Source organism: Podarcis melisellensis, assembly GCF_964234715.1.
Source record: "Podarcis melisellensis genome assembly, chromosome: 4".
Classification (NCBI taxonomy): Eukaryota; Metazoa; Chordata; class Lepidosauria; order Squamata; family Lacertidae; genus Podarcis; species Podarcis melisellensis.
The window spans coordinates 97,334,595-97,360,762 of NC_138531.1; the positions used below are offsets into that span (position 1 = coordinate 97,334,595).

At 48.6% G+C, this 26,168-nt stretch overlaps 1 protein-coding gene and 1 long non-coding RNA gene across 2 annotated transcripts in view; both read left to right on the plus strand.

Annotated features, from left to right (window-relative positions):
* Window positions 1-2,098: 2,098 nt before the first annotated feature.
* On the plus strand, window positions 2,099-3,292 carry LOC309369408. The gene is made up of 2 exons (XR_014168103.1): window positions 2,099-2,329; window positions 2,370-3,292. It is a non-coding gene; the product is annotated as an uncharacterized lncRNA (long non-coding RNA).
* Window positions 3,293-4,053: 761 nt separating this feature from the next.
* ARHGEF17 (Rho guanine nucleotide exchange factor 17) overlaps window positions 4,054-26,168 on the plus strand; it is a 174,287-nt gene continuing 152,172 nt past the window's right edge. The window contains exon 1 of the mRNA XM_081909509.1: window positions 4,054-8,101. Coding sequence (XP_081765635.1) covers window positions 4,202-8,101 — 3,900 coding nt within the window. The 5' untranslated portion in view covers window positions 4,054-4,201. The remainder of the gene's footprint in view (window positions 8,102-26,168) is intronic.

A 26,168-nucleotide genomic window follows, 5' to 3' on the forward strand; every position in this document is an offset into this window, starting at 1 on the left:
GCTCATCTCACTTTATTGGCCAAGGGAGCCGATGTACAGCTTCCGGGTCATGTGGCCAGCATGACTAAGCCGCTTCTGGCAAGCCAGAGCAGCGCACGGAAATTGCTGTTTACCTTCCCGCCGGAGCGGTACCTATTTATCTACTTGCACTTTGACGTGCTTTCGAACTGCTAGGTTGGCAGGAGCAGGGACCGAGCAACAGAAGCTCATCCTGTCGCAGGGATTCGAACCGCTGACCTTCTGATCGGCAAGCCCTAGGCTCAGTGGTTTAACCCACAGCGCCACCCATGTCCCTTCCTGTGATAACATTTCTCTGATGAAAATAGGGACGTCCTATTTTGGAAAACGGGTAAAAGCCTCAGAGAAGCTGCTAGGAGTTGTTGTCGTCCATCCCCACCGATGTATTTCTTATCCATTAAAAAATTGGTGTGGCTGAAAGTGTGGACCAGAGGAACCGCTGTTTTTGCTCTCCCAAAAAAGAGAACTTGGAGCATTTTACGGGAGATGCTGGTTGGTTATAGTGTAACCAGCGAATGCCACCAGCAGAGAACATCGGTTCAAATCAGAGATGGGGAGCAGAGCTTCTAATCAGTAACTCATTGACAGCAGGCAAGAGTCTTGGGTGTTCCTGGAATGCCTTGGTGGCTCATTCCTGACAAACCTTTGCAGGGGACCTGCCAGAACCATGCGGAAGTGGTAGCCAGCCCAGCAGAAGCCCCAGGCCACAGAGATGCCGCCCTCCCAGTCATGGGTATATTACAGGGCAGCGATGGGGATTCATTGATTCATAGAGCTGTAAGGGACCCTGGCGGTCATCTAGCCCAACCCGCTGCAATGCAACACAGGATTCGAACCCACAACCCAGAGATTTAAGAGTCTCGTGTTCTACCAACTGGGCTACCCCAGGCAGGCAGCCTGTGTTCTTACAGACGCTGACGGACTCCCGACTTCCATCAGCCCCTGCAGCCAAACATGGCCCAACATAGTTTACAGCCTTTAATCTGGTGCAGGAAGTACAATAGAGGGAGGGGAACGTGATGCAAAGGAGAACGATATAGATTTATTTCAGATAAGTGAATTCATTGGAGCTGCCTTCGCAAACCTGGAGTCCTCCAGGTATTGAGGGATGAGAGGCAGTATGGTGTAGTGGTCAGAGCGTCAGACAAGGATCTGGGAGAGAGCAGGGTTCAAATCCCCATTTGTCCGTGGCAATGCTCCCCCTGGGCAAACCTTTGCCTCTTAGCCTATTCTACCTCACAGGGATGTTGCAGAGATTAAATTAGGAGGGGGACAAAGGACCACGTGTGCCGACTTTGAGCTCCTTCGAGAGAGAAAAAGAGGGGATATAAATGCAATAAATGCCTTACTTGGGACTGCAACTCCCATCATGGCGTCTGGAGGGGGCAACATGGGGTTGCTCTGAGACGAGACGACATACGCACTATACACATTTAAGACACAGTTCACATACACCCATCCAAAGAATTTTGGGTATTGTAGTTTGAGAAGGGGCTTCTGGGAACTGTAGTTCTGCAAGGCGTACAGCTCCCAGAATTCTTTGAGGGAAAGAATGTGCTTTGAGGGTGCTTCAAAAGTGACATGTGCTTGCAAGAAAATGCACCCACTGTTTAACTGGTCTGTCTTCGACACATAGCTCACTCCTGTGGGTGCAAAAGTGTTTTTTAATGAGCAACAGTGCTCTAATTTTATTTAATTTTTAAAAATGCCCATACAACAGGCAGAAACCAACAGGTGAAGCTTTTCCAGAATGCACCTCTACAACTGTACCTTCTCATTTATGCTTGATGAAAAGTCCATTTTTATTTGACTTGCAGCCTTGCGCACCACTTGAAAGCTAATGTTTGAAAGTGTGTCTTCAATGAAAGATAAGCAGGGATGCCATAGAGCAGAGTCATTGTATTCAAATAGGGTTGCCATGTGTCCCCTTTCTCCCCCAGAACATGTCCTCTTTTTCAGGGGTAATTTTTGAGACCAATTGCATCTATTTGCTTTGAACGGCCATCCTCGCGTCCTCGGTTCCGCTCTTCGAAATACAGCAAGCCCAAAAAGAGAACCGATTTCTTTAAAAACAGTAAAATTAATAAACCGCATTTCTTAAAAGTACACCCAGTGCTCTCATTTGCTCCTTCCCGAAACACCAGCTGAAAGTTTGCATTTAGATCTGGATTCAAACACTTGTTCGGCCAAAGGATTCCCTAACACGGCAAAACGTTTTATTTCACTCTCAATTCCTATCTGTGAAATGGGTCTATTTATATCCTACCCCAGAAAGGCAGGGAAGATAGCAAACATGTATGTATGTGTGTGTGTGTGTGTATACACACACACACACACACACACACACATAGGTATATGCACAAAAGTGAAGACAGCTGCACAGTTGCTAGTGTTTAATCGGTAGATGGTGCCCAAATCGCTTCCAGAGGAAACGGGCTTTCCCAGGCCTTACGAGTTAAAAGCAACAACACTATTAAAATATTTGGCTGCAATCCTAGCCCATTAAAGTCAATGGGAATTTTGGAACCGACTTCAGCCGAGGGAGCAAAGATCACACTCTTTCCATTCCTGACTTGCTACCTCAAAAACGGAGGGAGCTTTGGAAAGGAAGAGCTCCGATTTGGCCCAGATCGGAAAGCCACATCCTCTAAACAGTGAAATGGGAACTGACAAAACTCCAAGGCATAACCCAGCTGGAGATTCGCTTTTGGGGCAACTCGGTGCAGGAGATGCTCCCGCTGGAGTGCACCTCCAGCGCATCCATGGAGGTCAGGCCCACCAATGGCTTTTTGTCACGGCTATTGCTACAGAGGAGCTCCCTGTGCAGGAGCAGTCTACCTCTGAGTATCAGTTTGCTGGGAAGCAATCGTAGAGGGAGCAATCGCTTCCAGGCTTTGTTCCTTGAAGCGTCTGGCGGGACACTGTGGGAAGCCAGATGCTGGCTTAGATAAGTCCTGGGGTCGGATCCAGCAAGCAGTTTTTACGATCCTCCTGCGCCTAGCGAGCTGCCTTCAAGGGCGCTTGTTTGCAGAACCGACTCTCGCAGCGCAACGCTTTGGCACAACCCGATCCTATGCCCCTAGAACCAAGCCTTGCACAGGATGGCGTTTGCGAGGCCTGTTCCTGAAGGTTTCAGGGTCCCGCGGCTGCAAGACCTGGAAGTCGAAATATAATATCCCTTCCGAAGAGACAAAGGGGGGGGTGACTCCTCGTTTCCTCCTCCTCCTCCTCTCTCCCTTTTTAATTGCACAAGAAATGTTCCCAGAGACTTTGCTTTGCAAAAGACCATCCCCCTTTTCTTCTTCCTTTTTTTAAAAGAAAGGAAGAAAAGAAACCACGCCTCTTGAGGGGGAAAGTTTATGTGAAATGCTAAAAAAAAAAAAGGCAGAGGGGAAAAAAGAACCACGCAAAAATAAACACAACAAACAAACGGCTGGAGAGAGTAAGACGGGATGCCGTTTGCAACGCCGCCGGGGGCTCCTGCAACCATTTTTTAAAATTACTTTTTTGTAAATTATTTTATTTTTTTAAAAAATGCACGATGGCGAGAAGGGCCCCCCCGACCCCCCAACCCCGGAGAATTCCTGCGCATACTTGGAAGGGTGCTTTTTCTTCTTCTTTGCACTGAGATGCGGCGGGGGGCTCTCCCGTTAAATCCGACGGGCCGGCCGGATTCCTGGGCCTGAAAGTTTGGCGTCGCAACCATCACCCTCGGCTTGCCTTCCGCTTCTCCAGCCGCCGGGATCTTCTTTCTTCTTCTGGGAAGGAAAAGAACCAGAAGTCCGGATCGCGGGTGGTGGGGAAACGGGAGCCTGGATCGAGCCAAAGGAACAAGCGAATCTGCAAGGCTGCGATCCCCCTTCCTCCCCCTTATTTTTGCATTGTTGCAAAATCCAGCGCGGGCTGCTGCTGCTGCAGCCGTCCACCCGCCCCGCTTAAAACTGAACTGCAAAGCTGTGCGAACTTGCCTGGAAGTTTGGTTGCTGCAAGATCTGCTTCTCTCTTTCTCTCTCTGCCGCTTCCAACCCCCCCCCCCAAAAAAAGGCCGCCCCCACTTTCTTTGCACGGCGGAAAGGAAGCGCGGATGGGCGCCGGCGCGGTGCCCCGGACGGTTTAGAGAGAGGGAGACCCAGGAAAGGGGCGATTCCGGGGGTGGCTTTGGAAAGCTGGGCGCGTAAAAACAATGGCGGAGGGGGAGGCCGGGAGGAGAAGCCCCCTTTCCCGGAGCGCCTCGTGCAAGCGCCTCGAGAGGTGGATCGGGCCCGAGGAGCGGGCCGGAGGAGGCGGCGGCATCGGCGGCCCCCGGGGGGAGCGGGAGGCGGCGGCGCGCCCGGGCGCCCAGCCGTGCCAGGGTCAGCCTCCAAGCGCCAGGGCGCAGCAGCCGCCGCCGTCGCCAGCACAGCCCATCGGACGGCGATCGCCCAGCCGAGCTGCTTCGTTCAGCGTCTCCCGCAGCGTCGCCAAGCTCTCGTCTTCCTCGCCGTCTCCCGGGCCGGATCCTGCTCCTCCGACGCCGCTGCCGGGCGGCCGAGCCCTGCGGAGCCTGTCGCCGTCGGTGCGCCAACTTTCGCGGCGCTTCTGCGCGCCCCAGAGCGAGCCGGGCGCGGGGAGAGGAGGCTCCTCCACCTGCGCCGGGGCCAGGGAAGACCAGGCGGCTCGGCCCGCCGATGAGACGCCGGCAGCCGCCGCCGCCGCCGAGCAGCCGCCTCCTCCGCCTCCACCTCGGGGGAAAGGACTGAGCGAGCCCCCCAAAGGCGGAGACGCGTCGCTCGACTGGCCCAGCGTGACCGAGATGCGCAAACTTTTCGGAGACGGCTTTCGACGGCAACAGCAGGGAGGCCCCCGAGGCGACGCCGGCGAGGAAGGCGCGGCACCGCGCGCCCCCCAAGACCAAGCCGGGGAGCTGGGGCACCTGCCGGGCAGCATGGACGGCGCCCCCCGCCTCCTGCCCGATGGGGCGGCGCCCGGGCGCAGGGAGGAAGAGAGGCCCCGCGTCGCGGAGCAGCGCCGGGAGGCCCCCCCGACGCCTCCCCCGCGCAGCTGCATCCCCTTTCGGACCCACCGCCTGCCCGCCGGGGGCGCCCCCCGGATCGAGGCGGAGAAGTTGCCGCAGCAGCCGCCGCAGCAACTTCGGGAGAGTTTACATTCCTGGCATAGTTGGACGCTGCTGCCAGCTGCCTCCTCATCTTCCTCTTCTTCCTCCTCCTCCTCTCCAGCCGTCCTTCTCCTGGGCGAAGGTGGAAGCAGCAACTTCAGGCCAGGGGAGATTTCCAGCAGCGAGGAGGAGCTGATGGCCAGGCCCAAGGGGGCCCCCCAGCCGGCTGCCTGCTCCCCCCCTGGCGGCAACGGCTGGCACGGATCTCCCCACGAGAGGTCCTCGGGGAGCGAGGAGGAGAACCGCCTGGCCGCCCCCAGGAAGCGCTCCCTCCGGAAGAAAAAGAAGGACCCCTTGCCCCAAGAACAGGCCTCGGGCAGCGATGGGCTGGTGGCGGGGATGGCGTGGTACCTCAAGGCCCAGGAGGACCTGGCGCAGACTCTCTCCCTGCCCGCTGAGGAAAGGACTAGGCCGTCTCCCGAGGTCAAGGCCTCAGCCAGTGCCAGCTTGCTGGGCGAGGCCAAAGCTGCAGGCGAGGGCCCCATCTTGGGTCGAGGCCTGCTGGAAGGTGGCGGCAGCGGCAACAGCTCCCTGCTCGGCACCCACGGGCCCCTTTCCTCGGCGCCCACTCTCCCACTCGTCTCCCGAGTCTCCAAAGTGAACATCCCCCCTTTCTCCCCAAGTCCCTGCGGGTCGCGAAGCAGCAGCAGGTATTCCAGCACCGAGACGCTGAAAGAGGAGGACCATTTTGGGGCCTCCTGGCCTGGCCAAGGCAGGGGCTCGCAAGGGGGTCCGGGCCTGTTCCGCTCCCCGAGCTTCAACCAAAGCGACAGCCTGACTCGGCTGCAGGCTCAGGTCCGCGCCCGCCCCAAGTTCCCCTTGGGGATTGTCCGAGCCAAGCAGGACTTCCCTCCGTACGAGAACCTGCGTGGCGTCGGCCTGGAGGCAGCGGAGAAGTCCAGGAACAGGAAGTCCATGTCGAACCCAGATATTGCGACCGAGACGCTGGCGCTGCTCAGCTTCCTCAAGTCGGATCTCTCGGATCTGAAGGCCAGCAGGAAGGACGGCAGGGCCAGCCAACTTGAGGAGGAGGAGGAAGAGGCCTTTGGTGGCGGCAGGTGCAGAAGTTACCAGTATGGCCTGGCTGGACAGCAGCTGGTAGGTAGAACCCAAAGTGAGGCTCAGCCGCCAAACCGCTGGGCACCGGGCGGCAGCCGGCCGACTCTGAAAGACCTCACAGCAACCCTGAGGCGGGCCAAGTCTTTCACCTATTCGGACAAACCCGTTCCCCGCAGGCTCTTCCACCAGAGCGCGATGAAGCAGAGCTCCTCTGAGCTCCTCCTCACCAACGCTGGCGACCAAGATGCCGTTTGCGGCCGAGGAATTGGCCGAGGCGGCGAGGACGGCGAGTTGCCAGTCGTCATCCAAGACCAGTACATCCAAGAAGCTAGGCAGGTCTTCGAGAAGATAAGCAAGATCGGCTCCCAGCACGATTACAATTTTGGTCTGGACCAAAAGGACGCCGGAAGCACGGAAGGCGAAGGAGAGGATTTGGAAACGTGGAAGGAGGGAGCTGCGGAAGAACGCCGTGGGCAGGGCTTGCGGAAGGCGGACTCCGAAGGGAACCTGTCCGGTGGGAAGTCTCTGGAGGAACTCTCGGGTCCTGAATCCAGCATGACGGACGAAGGCATCGTAACCGAGCCCGAAACAGGCCCTGCGTACAGTTACCTTAACCCGTCGGTTGTGGCCTGGAAGCACCAAAGAGGAAGCGAAGGCAGCCTGTCCGCTGTGAGCTTTCCAAACCACACAGCCAAAGCAAACAACGAGAAGTTGGGTGCCACCGAAGAGGCCCTTCCCAACGCCAAGACAGCGCTGGAAGCACCTTCTACGCCCAGTGCTCTCCGGCGGCGTAGGAAGTTCCCGTCGGTGGGGAACGGCACCTCCGAGTCCAGCAGCGGGAGCAACGGCGACTCCAACGGCGAGGCCTACCGGTCTTTGAGCGACCCCATGCCGCACAGGAGGTCCTCCCTCACGGACGACGCAAATAACTTCTCCATGGACAGTAACCTCCTGGGGTCGCTGAGCTCCAAGTCGGGGATGCCGGAGGCCTCTGCCGTCGCTCTCTCTGAGTGTGCCGCCAGCGCCGCCAGCGACTTGTCGGTCTGCAGCGAAGGCGTCAAAGACTACAGCACTGTGATCCAGAATATCGTCAGCCAGCCCGGCGCCCTGGACAAAGTGATCGATGAGAAGGGCAACGGGAAAACCATCAAGAAGAAGTCGTTCAGCGACCCCAGCCGCCGCGGAGAGCTGTCCGGCGCTGGCTTCGATGGCCCCGGGGAGCCCATCAGTGAGATGGACCAGAGCATGCCTCCGTCCAGCAGCGAGCCCATCCTGTCGGACCAGGTGAGGGAGGCCGACGGGGGGAAACTGTACTCCCAGTCCGAGCACATCTTGCCGGCGGCTCCAGAGGGCGACGCGGCCGACGTGGCTCCGAGCTACGGCTTTGACCCGAAGCTGGCCGAGGTGTTGTCGCCCAGGATCGCCCGCCGAAGCTCGAAGAAGCGCAGCAACAGGGCCAGCTCTCAGGAGGGCCGTGCCGAAGAGCCCGATCTGCCCCCCTCCGTCGTCCCTTCCGCTCTGGGGAGAGCCAGGCCGCCCTCCAAGCACACCCGCCACGCCAGCGAGCCCGCCACCTTCATCCCCATCGCGGGCGCCAACACCCCCCCTCCCTTGAGCCAGAACGTCCACGGGGCCACACCGGACCTCCCTCGCCTGCTCGCGAAGCCCTACCCAGTCCTCCAAACCCCTTCGTTGGAAGATGTCACTAAACACTACATCTTGGCCCTCAGTGAGCTGCCCTCTGCCGGCTCGGTGGATATGCCCAGATCCTCGCCCGCCACGCCAACCACGTCTGAGCCCAAACTGCCCAGGTGCCCGAAGCATCATGAGGAGCCGGGCGTCGGCCTGGCCAGGAGCAAGCCGCAAGTGGTGAGTTGTAAGATATTTTAATTCGGTAGGGGCTAAAATCTCTCATTCTGACTTTTTTTGTTTGGCGGGAGGATTCCACCTTTGCAGATGGAGTTGTTAAATCTTGAGTGGCTTGGGTTTGGGAGTCCCCACCTGCTTTTGAGCGTGGCTGAGCTTTGGTGCCGCTGTAAATGCAACGTGCCGTGCTGGAAACTGGCGTCCTGGTAGAGATGATTGGCACCACAGAATTGGTTGTCAGTGGAACGTTTTGGGAAAGGATCCCAGCCTCCTTGCAAACGTTGCATGGAGATGGTTGGTTCTGGAGAGAAAGCTGTTGTGTGGAAATGCGATGTGCATCTGGGATCTGGCGGGTCAGTGCCGCTGTCCATCTGTTATTTCATTTTTCAGTTCACTTTTAATTTGTACGCACGCCCCTTGTAACGATCTGATCCTATACGAAAAGTCGTAGTGAAACATAACTTTAGAATGAATGACTGAACATCAAGTGGCGTCCAACAATCTGTTTGAATATAACAGTACACAATAAAATTCACAAAACGCCAGCAAATAATAACAGAAATCCACTCTTAACCATTGCAATGATTACCAAACTTTGATAAATAAAAAATAACGCCAAGTCACGGTGCATAAAATGCCACGGTACGTAAAAAGCCGTGTAAAATAAAGTTACCAGATTTCTTTCAATGAATTTTTTCAACTTCCTATTAAATAGATGGATTTTGTCAGGGGACTGATTTGTAAATCTGGGGGCTGTCCCTGGGAAACGGGGACATCTGGTAACCTTAGTGTAAAAGGATCAAATTGAGAAACAAAGACTTATAAAATCATTCCTAGCCCTCATGCACAAGTTGACCCGAGACGGCTGCACCAATAGCAGTGTTTTATGGTGTAAGGCTGCAGCCCACCGTCTCTCCCAAAATTCCTGGTTGAGGAGTAAGCAATTTATTCCTCCGTGTTCGGTTGACATGCTTAGGACTGGTGGTGGTGAAGATCTTGAGAGGTTTGATGTTGGCATAAGAGGTTCCTAGAGGAAGCACAGGCCCAGCTCCGTCCAAAGAGCTTAGCTTTCCTTCTGGGAAACCCAGTTCCTAGTGAAGCGTTGGAACTGTGCACCCAGTAGGACAGCCTTGCGATATTTGCTGACTTGTGGTGTCTGTGTGCCCAGGACACTTTTCTCCGGCTTGCACATGTGCTCATAGGTCCAGAGAACCGTTCTCTTCCTTGCCTTATATCATTCCTGGAGGTTGCGGGTTCAATTTCCCAGGGAAGGACTAGGAATCAATGTTAGAAATTCAGATGCAGTGGTAGCTCGGGTTACAGACGCTTCAGGTTACAGACGCTTCAGGTTACAGACTCTGCTAAGCCAAAAATCGTATTTCGGGTTAAGAACTTTGCTTCTGGATAAGAACAGAAATCGCATGGCGGCAGCGGGAGGCCCCATTAGCTAAAGTGGTACCTCAGGTTAAGAACAGTTTCAGGTTAAGTACAGACCTCCTGAATGAATTAAGTTCTTAACCCGAGGTCTGCGCATGTGCAAAGCGTGATTTGGCGCTTTTGTGCATGCGCAAAGCATGATTTAGCATTTCTGCGCATGTGCAAGCGCCGAAACCCAGAAGTAACCCATTCCAGTACTTCCAGGTTCGGCACGGTGTGCAACCTGAAATCGCACAATCCGACGCGTCTGTAACCCGAGGTGTGACTGTATATAAGTGAATTGCCACGTGGTGCCTTAAACTAAGGTTAAGGTCAAGTGGGATGTTGTTGTTGTTGCTGTTGTTAATTTCATTTCCATACCACTTTATATTTTAAAGAAAAAAAATATCAGAAGTGGTTTGCAACACATCAGAACAGCAACTAAAACAATCCAGGATAAAACAAATGCAAGTTTCTTGGGAAATATTTCAGGTCCTTCTCTCAGTGATGTTGGGCTTGGCCCATGTTTATTTACTGACTTAATTTATAGAGCTGCCCCCTAGTGGAAGGACTCTAGGGAGCCAGAATTGTGTAGTGGGTCCGGGTTCAAATTCTCACTCAAGTCATGAAGCTCACTCGCAGGGTTGTCGTGGGGATTAATTGAGGGGGGGGTGAACCATGTAGAACCATGGAGAAAAAGGTGAGGTATAAATGCAGTATGTAAGCCCTTCTGCTGACCTGCTTAAGAAAGTTGGAGGGGGACAGCCAGGCGGAGATGTCAGTCGGCCAACCTGGCGCCCAGAGATCTCCACGTGGTCGCAAGTGGACCCATGCCAGTCGCCAAATGCTCCTGCCACCTGGGGGATTTCGAACACAGGCCTGAAGCCCTGGAGAGCTGCTGCCGACCAGTGCAGACAATACTGATTTAGATGGACAAAGCATCTGACTCAGTAAGGTCCACAAATGACAACATTTCGGAGGTCCTAAGTCTCAAGGTGGTTAGGTTGGTCTCAACTAGGGCCAGAGCCTTTTCAGCTCTGGCCCCGACTTGGTGGAACACTGTCACAAGAGACCAGGGCCCTAGAGGACTTGACATCTTTCCGCAGGGCCTGCAAGACAGAGCTGTTCCGCCTGGCCTTTGGTTTGGACTCAGTCTGACCCTTATGTTTCCCTCCCCTTATGGTTTTGATCTATCGGCTACTTTTAAAACGAGGCTGCATTTTAAATTGCATTTTAACCCGTATTTTAAATTGGTTTCCCCCCCTATTACGTTTTTACTGTAATTATTATTATTACAAGACAGCTTTCTGTGTGCCTGTAGCTGAATCTGGGTAGGGAAACGGTGTGGTTTGAACGCTCTTCTGCACAAAAGAACGAAAGGTTGCAGGTTCGATACCCGTGTGGGGCAGCTAGCTGCATATTCCTGGATATTCCTGGATGATGTTCAGAGTCCCTTCCAGCCCTGCAGTTCTTTGATTTTGTGATCCACTTGCGTTTAAAGTTGCAGGCTGGCTTTTTCCTCTGACGGGCTGGTTTTGGATGAGTGAAGCTTCTCCCGCAATTGCGGGGGGGGGGAAGGCATTCATTCAGCCACTGAGTTTCTCCCACCTCCAGCCCAGTCGCAGGACGGTTTTGCCAGCTCGGCTGCGCTCTATGAGCGTCAGCCAGGAAGGCCCGGGAGTTTGCTTGCGCCCAAAGAGAGGGGAGCCACGTGGTGCTGGACTCGGTGCTGTCATGTGTGAACGCTGCCAGCAATAGTTCCCTGGACTGCTATATAAGGTCTCCGCAAAGTGTTAATCCGTTGGCTGGCTGTAGCCGATTTTGTGCCTAGAACATTGGATGAAAAAAGAGGAGAGTTTTCAACTCCTCTGTAGGGGGTTTAGACGGCCTTCTCTCTGTTTTATTTGATTACTTTTATTTTTTTTATTTGCTGTTGTTTCTGATGTTCTGCCCATTGTCATGCAAAAGCAAACAGAGGGTTTATTATTATTATTATTATTATTATTATTATTATTATTATATATTTAAAAAAGAAAAAAAACCCTCTTTAATATCTCGACATTCCTGCATATGGGTATCTTTTTGTGGGAAGGAATGCAGTTCTTCTCGGGTTCGTATTTTGTTTTTGTGCGACAGAGAGGAACGGTTTCTTTTTCGAAAGCAGGCTTGCGACAACGCAGAGGAATGTGAAAATAAACGGGGATTTAAGATAAAGTTCACACGTATTGAACGTAAGGTTTCCATATATGCATATACACGTACATATAGCTCCGCTGGCAGAGCATGAGACGCTTAATCCCAGGGTTGCGGGTTTGAATCCCGTGCTGGGCAAAAGATTCCTGCATTGCAAGGGCTTGAATCAGATGAGCCTACTAGTTCCTTCCAGCTCTATGATTCTAAGGAAGGACTTCTTGCAGAGTTCATCCGTAGAATTTGCATGCCCTGTGTGGTTGTAATTTTGCAAGTTTGCAATCAGCTTGGATAACCTAGATTTCATGTAGGAAGTCACAGTACTCACCCATCAGAGACCTCCCTCCATCTCTCTTCCGAAAGTTTTCTGCCCCAGAGAGGAGGGCAACTAGTGTCTCACTCCTAAAGTTTTATATTTGCCTAAAGGTAAAGGGACCCCTGACCATTAGGTCCAGTCATGACCGACTCTGGGGTTGCGGCGCTCATCTCGCTTTACTGGCCGAGGGAGCCGGCGTACAGCTTCCGAGTCATGTGGCCAGCAGGACTAAGCCGCTTCTGGCGAACCAGAGCAGCGCACGGAAACGCTGTTTACCTTCCCGCCGGAGTGGTACCTATTTATCTACTTGCACTTTGACGTGTATGCCGGCTCCCCTCGGCCAGTAAAGCGAGATGTGCGCCACAACCCCAGAGTCGGCCACGACTGGACCTAATGGTCAGGGGTCCTTTTACCTTTAGGTGAACCAAAGCACAAACATCTTTCAAAACGCACAGTTCTCCATGTTTTGCAATGTATTTTCCAGCCAAGCAAAAAAATGCATTCGCTTGGAGGGAGTGTGACTGGACGGTTAAGTCTAGTCAAAGGCGACTCTGGGGTTGCGGCGCTCATCGCACTTTCTGGCCGAGGGAGCCGGTGTTTGTCCACAGACAGCTTTCCGACTCATGTCGCCAGCAGGACTAAACCGCTTCTGGCACAACGGGACACTGTGGCGGAAACTAGAACGCACTGAAACACCGTTTACCTTCCCGCCACAGTGGTACCTATTTATCTACTAGCACTGGTGTGCTTTTGAACTGCTAGGTTGGCAGGAGCTGGGTCAGAGCAGCAGGAGCTCACCCTGTTGCGGGGATTTGAACCGCCAACCTTCTGATCAGCCAGCCCAAGAGGCTCAGTGGTTTAGACCACAGCGCCACCCGTGTCCCTACATCCAACATCTTTTAGACAACACAGGGCTACATAGACATTTAGCTTGCTTGCCAGAAGGCAACTTTCTGTGTTTTTCGCTGTCACAAATATTTGGATATAGACTGGACCCTTCGTATGTGCTGCACCAGACATATCACTGCGGCAAAAGAAAGTTTGCACATACAAGACCAGAGTGGTGAAAAATTGCCACGTGCTACATTTCTGTGTCAGGTTGCTGTTAAAAACAGGCTCGGGTTTTGTCTGCAGTGAAATAAATCAACAAACAAGAAACTGCAGCACAGGGGCATTTTTATTTTAAAGTAGCTACTGCACCTCAGAGCTCAGACACTCTGGGAAGCTCTGATTTAGAGCAGAGGACCAATTTTTCAACCAAAAGGGTTTTGGGGAACCCTTAGTAAACTCAGGGCCTCTGGTCTCAAAACTTTTTTTTTGTTACTTTTTTCTGACTCAAAACGTTTTAAAAAATCTGACAGTGAGGAGGGGGAGACAAATCTGCAGAGGATATAAATGTTAAGGTGGATTTTGAAAATCTGGCTGCAGCAAAGGGATCGATGCGGGCTCTTTGTCATCTTTGTGGGTATTCAGCTTTTAAAAAATACAGTGGCACCTTGGTTCTCAAACGCCTTGGTACTCAAACAACTTGGAACCCAAGCGCTGCAAACCCGGAAGTAGGTGTTCCGGTTTGCGAACTTTGTTCAGAAGCTGAACGTACTCCGTTTTGAGTGCCACACTTGTTTTGAGTGTTACTCTGAGGTTGGTCTGTTTTTGCTATTTATTTTCCGTTTTTGTTTTTGCAGCTCTTTTTGTTTTTGTTACTGTGTGGAACCCAGTTCGGCTACTGATTGATTGATTGATTGATGGATTGATTGTGTGACTGCAGTACATCCTTTATTGCTTTCATTTTATGGATCAAAGGTCTCATTATATAGTAAAATCCAGGTTAAATTGCTGTTTCAGGGGTTGCTCTTAAAAGTCTGCAACGGATTACAGTGGTACCTCGGGTTAAGTACTTAATTCGTTCCGGAGGTCCGTTCTTAACCTGAAGCACCGCTTTAGCTAATGGGGCCTCCTGCTGCCGCTGCGCCACCAGAGCACAATTTCTGTTCTCATCCTGAAGCAAAGTTCTTAACCCAAGGTAATATTTCTGGGTTAGCGGAGTCTGTAACCTGAAGCGTATGTAACCGGAGGTAGCACTGTAATCCATTTTGCATTACTTTCTATGTGAAAGTGCGCCTTGGTTTTGGAACGCTTTGGTTTTGGAACGGACTTCCGGAACGGATTAAGTTTAAGAACCAATGTACTAGGGAAGCTTTTAATGTTTGATAGGTTATTGTATTTTAGTGTTTTGTTGGAAGCCGCCCAGAGTGGCTGTGGAAACCCAGCCAGGTGGACGGGGTATAAAGAAATTATTTATTATTATTATTATTATTATTATTATTATTATTATTATTACCACTGTATAGGTATCTGGAATGGGGATAATCCTGTGTTTTCTCATGCCTCATGCTTTCCTTCCTTCCTTGAGGCAGAGAAGTTTGTTTGCATGTGAAACCCCTGTCCTTCCTTCAGCCTGTATCTCTGTGATTTAAAGTGCGCCAGAGGCTGGCTGGAGGTGGTGGTTTCTCCTCTTGGCACAGAGAAAGGGGGAAGGAGCCATCTGATCTCCGCAGGGGGCCTGCTGGGGGGCGGGGAACCATTCTCCTTCTTCCACCAAGGGGGTTATTATCCTTTCTAAAAGCATATTGGCATTTAATTCAGCACAGCTTGACTGCCCGCTCACTGGGACGTGGAGTTCAATCGCAGTTTCTTAGCTGCACATTGTGATTTCGTTGTTGTTGTGATGACGTGGAGGCTGAAAAATGGGATTTGGGCACGGTTGGTGGACAGGCCACATTCACAGACCGTACATTTAAGAGCATGAGACTCTTTAATTTTTTTAATTTATTTATTTTTAGGGTTTTTTATTCAAAATTAAAACAAGACATATCCAAAAACATTTCTTCCTTGTCCATCCCCCATTTTTCCTCCCCCCGTACACACCCTGACTTCCCTCAGTTCCAGTCTTTGGTTTCTCTAAGAAAGCAGTTTTCTGCATGTTACAAAGTTGTATAGATCTTCAAACTATTTAGCTGATTATTATCAATAAAAAGTTTGTGTGTGTTTATTCAAAACCTGCCAAGGAGTCCAGTTCGCTTTGTTGCGTCTTCATATATAGTGGTACCTCGGGTTAAGAACTTAATTCGTTCTGGAGGTCTGTTCTTAACCTGAAACCGTTCTTAACCTGAGGTACCACTTTAGCTAACGGGGCCTCCCACCGCCGGAGCACGATTTCTGTTCTCATCCTGAAGCAAAGTTCTTAACCTGAAGCACTATTTCTGGGTTAGCGGAGTCTGTAACCTGAAGCGTCTGTAACCTGAAGCATCTGTAACCCGAGGTACCACTGTACTTTGTAAAGGGTTCCCATTCATCGTTAAAGTCACAGTTATCTAGGATCTAGGAGTCTTGGTTGACCACAAACTTGACATGAGCCATCAGTGTGACGCGGCAGCTAAAAAAGCAATTCTGGGCTGCATCAATAGGAGTATAGCATCTAGATCAAGGGAAGTAATAGTGCCACTGTATTCTGCTCTGGTCAGACCTCACCTGGAGTACTGTGTCCAGTTCTGGGCACCACAGTTCAAGAAGGACACTGACAAACTGGAACGTGTCCAGAGGAGGGCAACCAAAATGGTCAAAGGCCTGGAAACGATGCCTTATGAGGAACGGCTAAGGGAGCTGGGCATGTTTAGCCTGAAGAAGAGGAGGTTAAGGGGTGATATGATAGCCATGTTCAAATATATAAAAGGATGTCACATAGAGGAGGGAGAAAGGTGGTTTTCTGCTGCTCCAGAGAAGCGGACATGGAGCAATGGATCCAAACTACAAGAAAGAAGATTCCACCTCAACATTAGGAAGAACTTCCTGACAGTAAGAGCTGTTTGACAGTGGAATTTGCTGCCAAGGAGTGTGGTGGAGTCTCCTTCTTTGGAGGTCTTTAAGCAGAGGCTTGACAACCATATGTCAGGAGTGCTCTGATGGTGTTTCCTGCTTGGCAGGGGGTTGGACTCGATGGCCCTTGTGGTCTCTTCCAACTCTAGGATTCTATGATCTTTGTAGCTTATATGTCAGTTTTGCCAGTTCTGCATAGTCTGTCAATTTTTCTTGCCATGATTCTTTAGCTGGGGGAGACTTTAATCTTGGGGTGGTGAATTTGAGCCCCACGCTGGGCGAAAGATTTCTGCATCACGTTCTTCCTTTCACTGTGATACTGCTTTAAACAGACATGCCTTCCTCCCCCCCCCAAAGAATTCTGGGAGATGTAGTTTGTTAAGGCAGGTCAGAGTTGTTTGAAGACCCCTGCAGAGGTACCATTCCGCAGAGTTCCCAGGGAAAAGGGATTGATTGTTAAACCGCTCTTGAGATTGCCTGTATAAAGCACTCACCCAAAAATATTAGGATGATTCCTGCCCATCCTATTAAAAGTTGAACCCCGTTTTAGGAGGCAGCTTAATTACCAAAGGCCTGAGTGAAAAGAAAGGAGTTTGCCTGCCATCTTAATAATAATAATAATAATAATAATAATAATAATAATAATAATAATATCTTTATTGTCATTGCCCCCTCTCGGGGACAACGAAATTACTTGGCTGCTCCATCCACCCAGATAGGGCACTCCACACAAAATCAAAACAACTATAAAAACACTAATTAAAACAATACAGTATAATACAGCAAGGAAGATTAGATGACTTTCAAAGTCCAGGCTTCCCATTCAGGGCCGAGATCGCTCTGGAGAAGAAGCTGTTCTTAAGACGGCTCGTTCTTGTCTTCATCGTCCTGTATCTCCGTCCCGACGGCAGGAGCTCGAAGAGACAGTGACCAGGATGTGATGGATCTTTTACTATGTCCAGTGCCTTCCTATGGCACCTTGTGGCATAAATCTGCTCTAAGGTAGAGAGTGGGCAGCCAACAATGCTCTCTGCTGCCTTCACAACTCTGCACAACCCCATCCTGTCCTGGGTAGTACAGCTTCCGTACCACACACATAAGCCATAAGTGAGCACGCTCTCAATGGCACAGTGATAGAAGGCAAGCAGCAGTTTCTGTGGAAGATGGTTTTTCCTTAGGATTCTTAAAAAGTACAGTCTCTGCTGTGCCTTCTTCACAAGCCCCCTTGTGTTGACACTCCAGGACAGATCCTCTTGTAATTCAATTCAATTCAATTCCTCTTGTAAATCTTAAGGGTGGCCATGATGGTGCTTGGTGTGTCTCCCTGGGGAGAGCGTTCCACAAGTTGGGGAGCCACCAGCAAAAAGGCCCTGATCTTGTACAGCCTCCCTCTGCCCCTTGGGTGGGGCACACGGAGAAGGGCCTCTGGTGGAGACTGCGGGGGCCCAGGCTGATTCATGTGGGGAGAGGCAGTCCTGGAGGTTGTGTTGTTGCTGCTGTTGTTGGCATCCGTCTGTTTCGAGAGGCAATGGAGTGTGCCTCCGAGGGTGAGGTCAAATCGCTGCGTTTGCGGCACCGAAGTGACGTCTCTGGGACGCAAGGATAGGCAGTGTGTCTGGAGGTCCTGGGATGCCCAGAAGACAAGACCGACATCTTGGCTTTGCTGGTACAGTGGTACCTTGGTTCTCAAACGCCTTGGTACTCAAACAGCTTGGAACCCAAACACTGCAAACCCGGAAGGAAGTGTTCTGGTTTGCGAACTTTTTTTGGAAGCCAAACATGCTCCGTTTTGAGTGCCACGCTTCCTTTTTGAGTGTTAAGCTGAGGTCTGTCTGTTTTTACTATTTATTTTGCGTTTTTTGCGGCTCTTTTCGTTTTTAACGAATGTGTGAAGCCCAGTTCAGCTACAGATTGATTGTGTGACTGCAGTAGATTGTTTATTGCTTTCATTTTATGGATCAATGGTCTCGTTAGATAGTAAAATTCATGTTAAATTCCTGTTTTAGGGGATGTTTTTAAAAGTCTGGGACTGATCAATCCATTTTGCATTACTTTCCATGGGAAAGTGTGCCTTGGTTTTGGAACGCTTTGGTTTTGGAACGGACTTCCGGAATGGATCAAGTTTGAGAACCAAGGTACCACTGTGTTGTGGTTATTATTATTAGGGTTTTGTGGAAGTGCTGTATCCCAGGAGGTTGAGCCCAGGTCAGAGACCAGAGCGATATGTGCTTGTATTTATAGGCCAGGTTTGCACCCTCAATCTCACAACAACAACCTTGTGAGGGAGGCTAGGCTGCGAGACAGCAACTGCCCCGAGGCTGCCCAGTGAGCTTCATGGCCGAGCGGGGATTTGAAGATAGGACTTGCAGACCAGTGCTCCAACCACTAGACGGCACTGCCTTTTGGCATGCATCTGCAACATATAGACCCATTTCGCTGCCCAGAAACCCTGGGTCAGGTCCTCGTCCCACAGCTCTGACCACCAAACCACACCGGCTCTCCTCGTCTTTTTGGCACCTTCCTGTTTTTAAAGTCAAAATCTTTCCCAGTCTGCATCTGTACTAGAGTTGGCTGTTAGTATCCTAGACTTGCGGAGCTGGAAGGGAGCCAAGGGTCATCTAGTCCAACCCATTGCAATGCTGGAATATTTTGCTCAACGTGAGACTCAAACCCACAGCCCAGAGATTCAGAGCCTCGTGCCTCTACCTGCTGCGCTATCCCATGTTTAAATGATGTTTAGATATATTTTTAATCATTTTCTCTCTCTCTCTTTTCACAATGAAATATTTCCTGTGCCTCCTTGATAGATTTCAACAGACGGATTTCCTGGATTGCTTTGTGCTTTCCACACTGGTTTTTGGTTTTTTTAAATATTATTAATGACACCGCCGCTGGCTCTTCCTGCGATTGCAATCCCACAACATTATATAGCTCTTTCAAAGTGCTTCAGAAACTGGGATTAAGCCAGAAGGTCGTCAAGTCCGTGAAACCACCCCCTTTCCTTTTTTTGCAACAGCAAAAAAACCGAAGCTAATGATATTCTAGGCAGCATCAATAGAAGTCTAGTCTCTTTATCAATTTCATTTCATTTCACTTTTTTTAAAAAAGTAATATTTATTAAAGATTTAAGGATTACAGAAAGAAAAAAAGAAAACAAAATTAAACAAAACAACACATCACAATAAAGAAAAAAACAACAACAGAAAACACTACTTATCTTAACAAAATAAAAACAAAAGCAGAAACAATTAAAACCAGAACGTATATTCCCATAACTTATCTTTCATTTGCTTGTTTCATTGACCTCCTCACACCTCCCTTTTTTGTATTCTAGTTCAGTTAGCTATTTCAGCAAATCCTTTCCATCTTTCTCAGTTTTTGCCCTATAGTTTGTCTTGATATAATCTAACTTTACTTTTCCTCCTTTAGCCAATTAACAATCTATTTTTACTTAATCCTTTATAACATTTCTGCTAAAGCCATATAACTTCATTCCAACATCCTTCTAACATTCATTAATTTTACAATGTTTCTGTAAATAATCTTTAAATTTCTTCCAATCTTCCTCCACCGACTCTTCTCCCTGGTCTCGGATTCTGCCAGTCATTTCCGCCAGTTCCATATAGTCCATCACCTTCATCTGCCATTCTTCCCAGGTGGGTAAATCTTGTGTCTTCCAATACTTTGCAATAAGTATTCTTGCTGCTGTTGTGGCATACATAAAGAAAGTTCTATCCTTCTTTGGCACCAATTGGCCGACCATGCCCAGGAGGAAGGCCTCTGGTTTCTTCAGAAAGGTATATTTAAATACCTTTTTCATTTCATTATAGATCATCTCCCAGAAAGCCTTAATCTTTGGGCATGTCCACCAAAGGTGAAAGAATGTACCTTCATTTTCTTTGCATTTCCAACATTTATTGTCGGGCAAATGATATATTTTTGCAAGCTTGACTGGTGTCATGTACCACCTGTAGATCATTTTCATAATATTCTCTCTTAAGGCATTACATGCCATAAACTTCATTACATGCCGTAAACTTCATTTCACTTTAAAGTTTTTATATGGTGCTTCACAAGCTGGAGAAACAACCATGTAATCTAACAACCTGAACCAATACCAAAAAAAGAGTCACAATAAACAAGTTATATAAAATAAAGCAATATTCAGTCATCCATTAGTAAACCGTATCATTAAATGTCAGCAAATATTAGTTAAGCAGTTTACGCTTATCAATTACAGTGGACCCTCGGGTTGCGAACGTGATCCGTGCGGGATGCACGTTCGCAACCCGCAGCGGCGCGTCTGCCCATGTGCAGGTTGCGATTTGGTCTTCTGCGCATGTGCAAAGCGTGATTAAGTGCTCCTGCGCATGCGCGACCGCTGAAACCCGGAAGTAACACGTTCCAGTACTTCCGGGTTTTTTTGGTTTTCTTAAAAAGATATTTATTAAGGTTTTACAAAAACAAGAATACAAAAATACATGAAAAAAGAAAAGGAAAAGAAAACTACACCATACAAAAGACAAAAAGAAAATAAGAAACAGTTTTTTAAAAAACAAATCCATTTTTCATAACTTTAAACTCATTTGCTTGTTTCCTTGACCTCCTCACACCTCCCCTTCTTGTGTTCCCATTTACATAATCAAATCAGCAAATCCTTGCCCCCTTTCATTTATCTTAACTCTATATCTTAACATATTATAACTCTATATTCCCATCCATTATCAGTTCATTTTTGCATATTCTTAGTAACTTTGTTGCTAATACCCCTTATTTTCAATCCAACATCACTTTAACATTCATTAATTTTACAGTGTTTCTGCAAATAGTCTTTAAATTTCTTCCAGTCTTCTTCCACCAACTCTTCTCCCAGGTCTCGGATTCTGCCAGTCATTTCCGCCAATTCCATATAGTCCATCACCTTCATCTGCCATTCTTCCCGGGTGGGTAGATCTTGTGTCTTCCAATACTTTGCAATAAGTATTCTTGCTGCTGTTGTTGCATACATAAAGAAAGTTCTGTCCCTCTTTGGCACCAATTGGCCGACCATGCCCAGGAGGAAGGCCTCTGGTTTCTTCAGAAAGGTATATTTAAATACCTTTTTCATTTCATTATAGATCATCTCCCAGAACGTCTTAATCCTTGGGCATGTCCACCAAAGGTGAAAGAATGTACCTTCAGTCTCATTACATTTCCAACATTTATTATCAGGCAAATGATAAATTTTTGCAAGCTTGACTGGTGTCATGTACCAGCTATATATCATTTTCATAATATTCTCTCTTAAGGCATTACATGCCGTAAACTTCATTTCACTTTTAAGTTTTTATATGGTGCTTCACAAGCTGGAGAAACGACCACGTAATCTAACAACCTGAACCAATACCAAAAAAAGAGTCACAATAAACAAGTTATATAAAATAAAGCAATATTCAGTCATCCATTAGTAAACCGTATCATTAAATGTCAGCAAATATTAGTTAAGCAGTTTACGCTTATCAATTACAGTGGACCCTCGGGTTGCGAACGTGATCCTTGCCGGATGCGCATTTTGGATTTGGTCTTCTGCGCATGCGCAAAGCGTGATTAAGTGCTCCTGCGCATGCGCGACTGCTGAAACCCGGAAGTAACACGTTCCAGTACTTCCGGGTTTTAGCGGGTGTGTAACCCGAGAAAATGCAATCTGAAGCGGCTGTAACCCGAGGTATGACTGTTCAATAGGGGGAGTCATAGTCCTGCTCTCTTCTGCCTTGGTCAGACCACACCTGGAGTCCTGTGTCCAGTTCTGGGCGCCACAATTTAAGAAGGATGTTGTGGAAGGTGTGCAGAGGAGGGTGACCAAGATGATCAAGGATCTGGAAACGAAGCCTTATGAGGAACGATTGAAGGAGCTGGGGATGTTTTGGAAAAGAGGAGACTGAGAGGAGATAGCTCTAGTTACAGGTAGGTAGCCGTGTTGGTCTGCCGAAGTCGAAACAAATTAAAAAAATTCCTTCCAGTAACACCTTGTTGTTGAGTCATTTAGTCGTGTCCGACTCTTCGTGACCCCCTGGACCAGAGCGCGCCAGGCACTCCTGTCTTCCACCACCTCCCGCAGTTTGGTCAAACTCATGCTGGTAGCTTCGAGAACACTGTCCCACCATCTCGTCCTCTGTCCTCCCCTTGTGCCCTCCATCTTTCCCAACATCAGGGTCTTTTCCAGGGAGTCTTCTCTTCTCATGAGGTGGCCAAAGTCTTGGAGCCTCAGCTTCAGGATCTGTGCTTCCAATGAGCACTCAGGGCTGATTTCCTTCAGAATGGAGAGGTTTGATCTTCTTGCAGTCCATGGGACTCTCAAGAGTCTCCTCCAGCACCAGAATTCAAAAGCATCCATTCTTTGGCAATCAGCCTTCTTGATGGTCCCGCTCTCACTTCCATACATCACTACTGGGAAAACCAGAGCTTTAACTATAGGACCTACGGATGTCTCTGCTTTTTAAGATGCTGTCTAGGTTTGTCATTGCTTTTCTCCCAAGAAGTAGGTGTCTTTTAATTTCGTAACTGCTGTCACAATCGATTCCGAAGAAGTGTTCATGCACACGAAAGCTCATAGCAATAACCAACTTGGTTGGTCTCTACGGTGCTACTGGAAGGAATTTTTTTCTTTTGAGATGAGATAGGATAGCTATATTCCAATATCTCGAGGGCTGCCACATGGAAGAGGTAGCATCTTGTTTTCTCCTGCTCTGGAGGGTAGGACTCGAACCCATGGCTTCAAGTTGCAAGAAAGGTGATTGCAACCAAACATCAGGATGAACTTTCTGACAGTAGGCGCTGTTTGACTGTGGGATGCAAAGTGACAGACTCTCCTTCCTTGGAGGTTTTTTAGCAGAGGTTGGATGGCCATCAGTCATGGATGCTTCAGCTTCCTGCATTGCGGCAGGTTGGACTAGATCAGTGTTTCCCAACCTTGGGTCTCCAGCTGTTTTTGGACTACAGTTCCCATCATCCCTTACCACTGGTCTTGCTAGGTAGGGATGATGGGAGTTGTAGTCCAAAACCAGCTGGAGACCCAAGGTTGGGAAACGCTGGACTGGATGACCCTCGGGACCCTTGCAATTCTGTTGTAATCCTCAAAGCTGGGGAACACACTTTTTTAATGTCCTTCAACTCCCCTCAGCTGAAGCCTGGTGCAGTGGCTAAAGAGCAAATACCGAAATTTTCTCTCCATAAGACGCACCTAGTTTTTAGAGGAGTAAAACAAGGGGGAAAAAAGTATTCTGAATGAAATAGTGGATGTATGATTTTTGTGGTTCATGTTGTGGCCACAGACATGTGATCTGATGGTGACTTTGGGGTAGCCCAATGCAAAAATCCTGAGGATCCATGTGGATCCGTGCTTTGTAACCACATTTTTGCACCACTGCAGCCCCAGGAAACAGTGGGTGCATGATTTTTTTGGTGCAGGCTGTAGCCATGGACATGCTATGTGATCTGATAGTGAATTTGGGGAGACCCAATGTAAAAATCCTGAGGATCCATGGGCTTTTACCTCCCCCCTCCCAGGCAGCCTCCTTTATCTCTAGCATCCCTTATCTCTCTCCCCAGCAAACGATCAGCGGCTTTGTTTCAACACCCACTTCAAAAAAGCATGATCTACTTTTCGCCCCTGGGCAATTCGTCTCCAAGGACCACGCATTCACTCCAGAAGACACACAGACATTTCGCCTTACTTTTTAGGAAGAAAAAAGTGTGTCTTATGGAGCGAAAAATATGATGGTTCTGCTTTTTTTAATCTGCTTTTTGGCCAGAGAATGGCCCATTTGGCTACAGTTCCCAGAATTCCCCGGGAGGTGTTTTTCTAAACCGGCACAACTCCTTTTCCAAGAAATGGGTTGATCAAGGTCCGTTTAGCATCCTCATCTGTCCTCACAGTTTAACAGCTCCTTGGAGAAGCTGGCACCATCATTTTTGTCCCACCAAAACAAGATATTTTGGAGGGACCGTGACCCAAAATCCCTTTCTGGTCTCGCCTCACGCTGCGGTTACTTATTAGTATGGGAAATGGACCCCCGAGAAGCCGAAATTCCTCCCCGTGATTTTCTCAGGGATGTGTAGGAGAGAAGAGCCTTTGATGTGACTTCCTCATTCCATCTTCCTTTCTGTGGTCCGTTTCCAGATATAGATGGAAGCGACTTTCCCCATAGATTTTGCACCGTCAGCAGATTCCTCATTATTCATGATCCACACAGACAATCGAGTCTTCCGTGCCGAGTTTCCCCTTGTAGGTCAATACCCTGAATTCCTGCCTCAGATTAGATATCAATATTATTGCCTTTATTTCAATTAATTACCCCGTCTTTCACCCTCAGGTCCCAGGGTGGGTCACAGCCATTTAAAACACAACAGGTTGTTTTGTGTGTGTGTGTGTGTGTGTGTTTTTGCAATCCTATTTTATACTTTTCCCTCTATATAGCGAGTTACATTTGTTACTCAACAATTATATTCGAGTTCAGCAAAACTTCCCTCTCACCCAACATGGATGCTTATAACCCAAATTGCATACAGTTACATTTTAAGGTTCCGTCTCATCTAATTTCATCCTCTCTAACATGTTTCTTAATATATCCTGCTCTTTTCTTACACTTCAAACCCCGCTGTGATCTTCGCATACGGGAAAATATGGCGTTAGGAACGATTTTTTTAAAACCTGCACTTGCAAAAAGCACAAGCACACACAAAAAATAGCATCGCATAAAAAGCAACCAAAAGTCCACATAATTGCTTTCAATTTGATTTCCAACCTTTCTGCATGAGAAATTAGCCATTTGCTAAAAAGAGATTACTTTCTCCATGTCACGGGACGCAGCCAGGAAGACAACCTCTAATACAGTGGTGCCTTGGTTCTCAAACGCCTTGGTACTCAAACAACTTGGAACCCAAACACTGCAAATCCGGAAGTAAGTGTTCCAGTTTGCGAACTTTTTCCGGAAGCCGAATGTGCTCCGTTTTGAGTGCCATGCTTCCGATTTGAGTGCCATGCTTCCGTTTTGAGTGTTACGCTGAGGTCTGTCTGTTTTTGCTATTTATTTTGCGCTTTTGTTTTCGCGGGTCTTTTTGTTTTGTTTTTGTGACTGTGTGGAACCCAGTTCAGCTACTGATTGATTGATTGTGTGACTGCAGTACATCATTTCTTTCATTTTATGGATCAACGGTCTCGTTAGATAGTAAAAAATTCATGTTAAATTGCTGTTTTAGGGGTTGTTTTTAAAAGTCTGGAATGGATTAATCCATTTTTGATTACTTTCTATAGGAAGGCGTGCCTTGGTTTCAGAACGCTTTGGTTTCAGAAAGGACGTCTGGAACGGATTATGTTTGAGAACCAAGGTACCACTGTACAGTTTTAAAGTCCAACTGTTGATCGGATGTGATCTTTCAAAATGGTCCCTAATGTCCACAGCAGGCTCCCTGCCACAACCTGGAGCCAACCTGGACCACAACTGTTACCCCATCCATCTGCAACCCTGCACTGGCCCTATTTATAGCCTTAAACATCTGGAGGGCACCAGGTTGGGGAATGCTGACCTGGAGCAATTAAACAGGCATATTGCTTGCCTTGCAGACTCATAATCTAAGGCAGGCACATGGCTGTGTCTATTTGAAGGCTGATTAGTGCATATATTTAGATACAAGCTCTGTATTTTTCAGTTCGGTCTCATGATCGTAAAGTAGCAGGGGAGGCGTTTGCTATATTCTGATATTCGCACCGGGTTTAGCGCCAGCTGCCGAATCTCTTCTTCATTCCTTTGTAACTCCAGATGTGTTCCATGGATGTGATGATGAGGCTCATTGTTTCCTAGTGGGGCAATGCTGCCAACAACCCAGAAATGGAATTGTTAATAGCCGCTCTGCTCACCTTTCGTGGGGTAAAAGGAGGTGGCCAGCAGCAGAGTTAATAATAAAAAATAATAATGAATTTTTATTTATACCCCGCCCTTCCCGGTTTAAAAACCGGGCTCTGGGCGGCTAACAGCAAATATAAAACATTGATTAAAATGCGACTTAAAAAAAGCATAAAATACAACATAAATGCAGCATCAATGTCAATAAAAATAAAAAAATCAGGGGTCATTTTGGTGGGGGAACCCCAGTCAGTAAACATCAAATGATCACCAGGGCTAGCTGGCCAAGTTGGTCTTACTAGGGCCAGCAAGGAGACCAGGGAAGAGTTTAAATGTGGGGTCCTAGAAGGGTATCTTCATAGAAAAGCAACGTGAAAAGGGGATAGTAAAA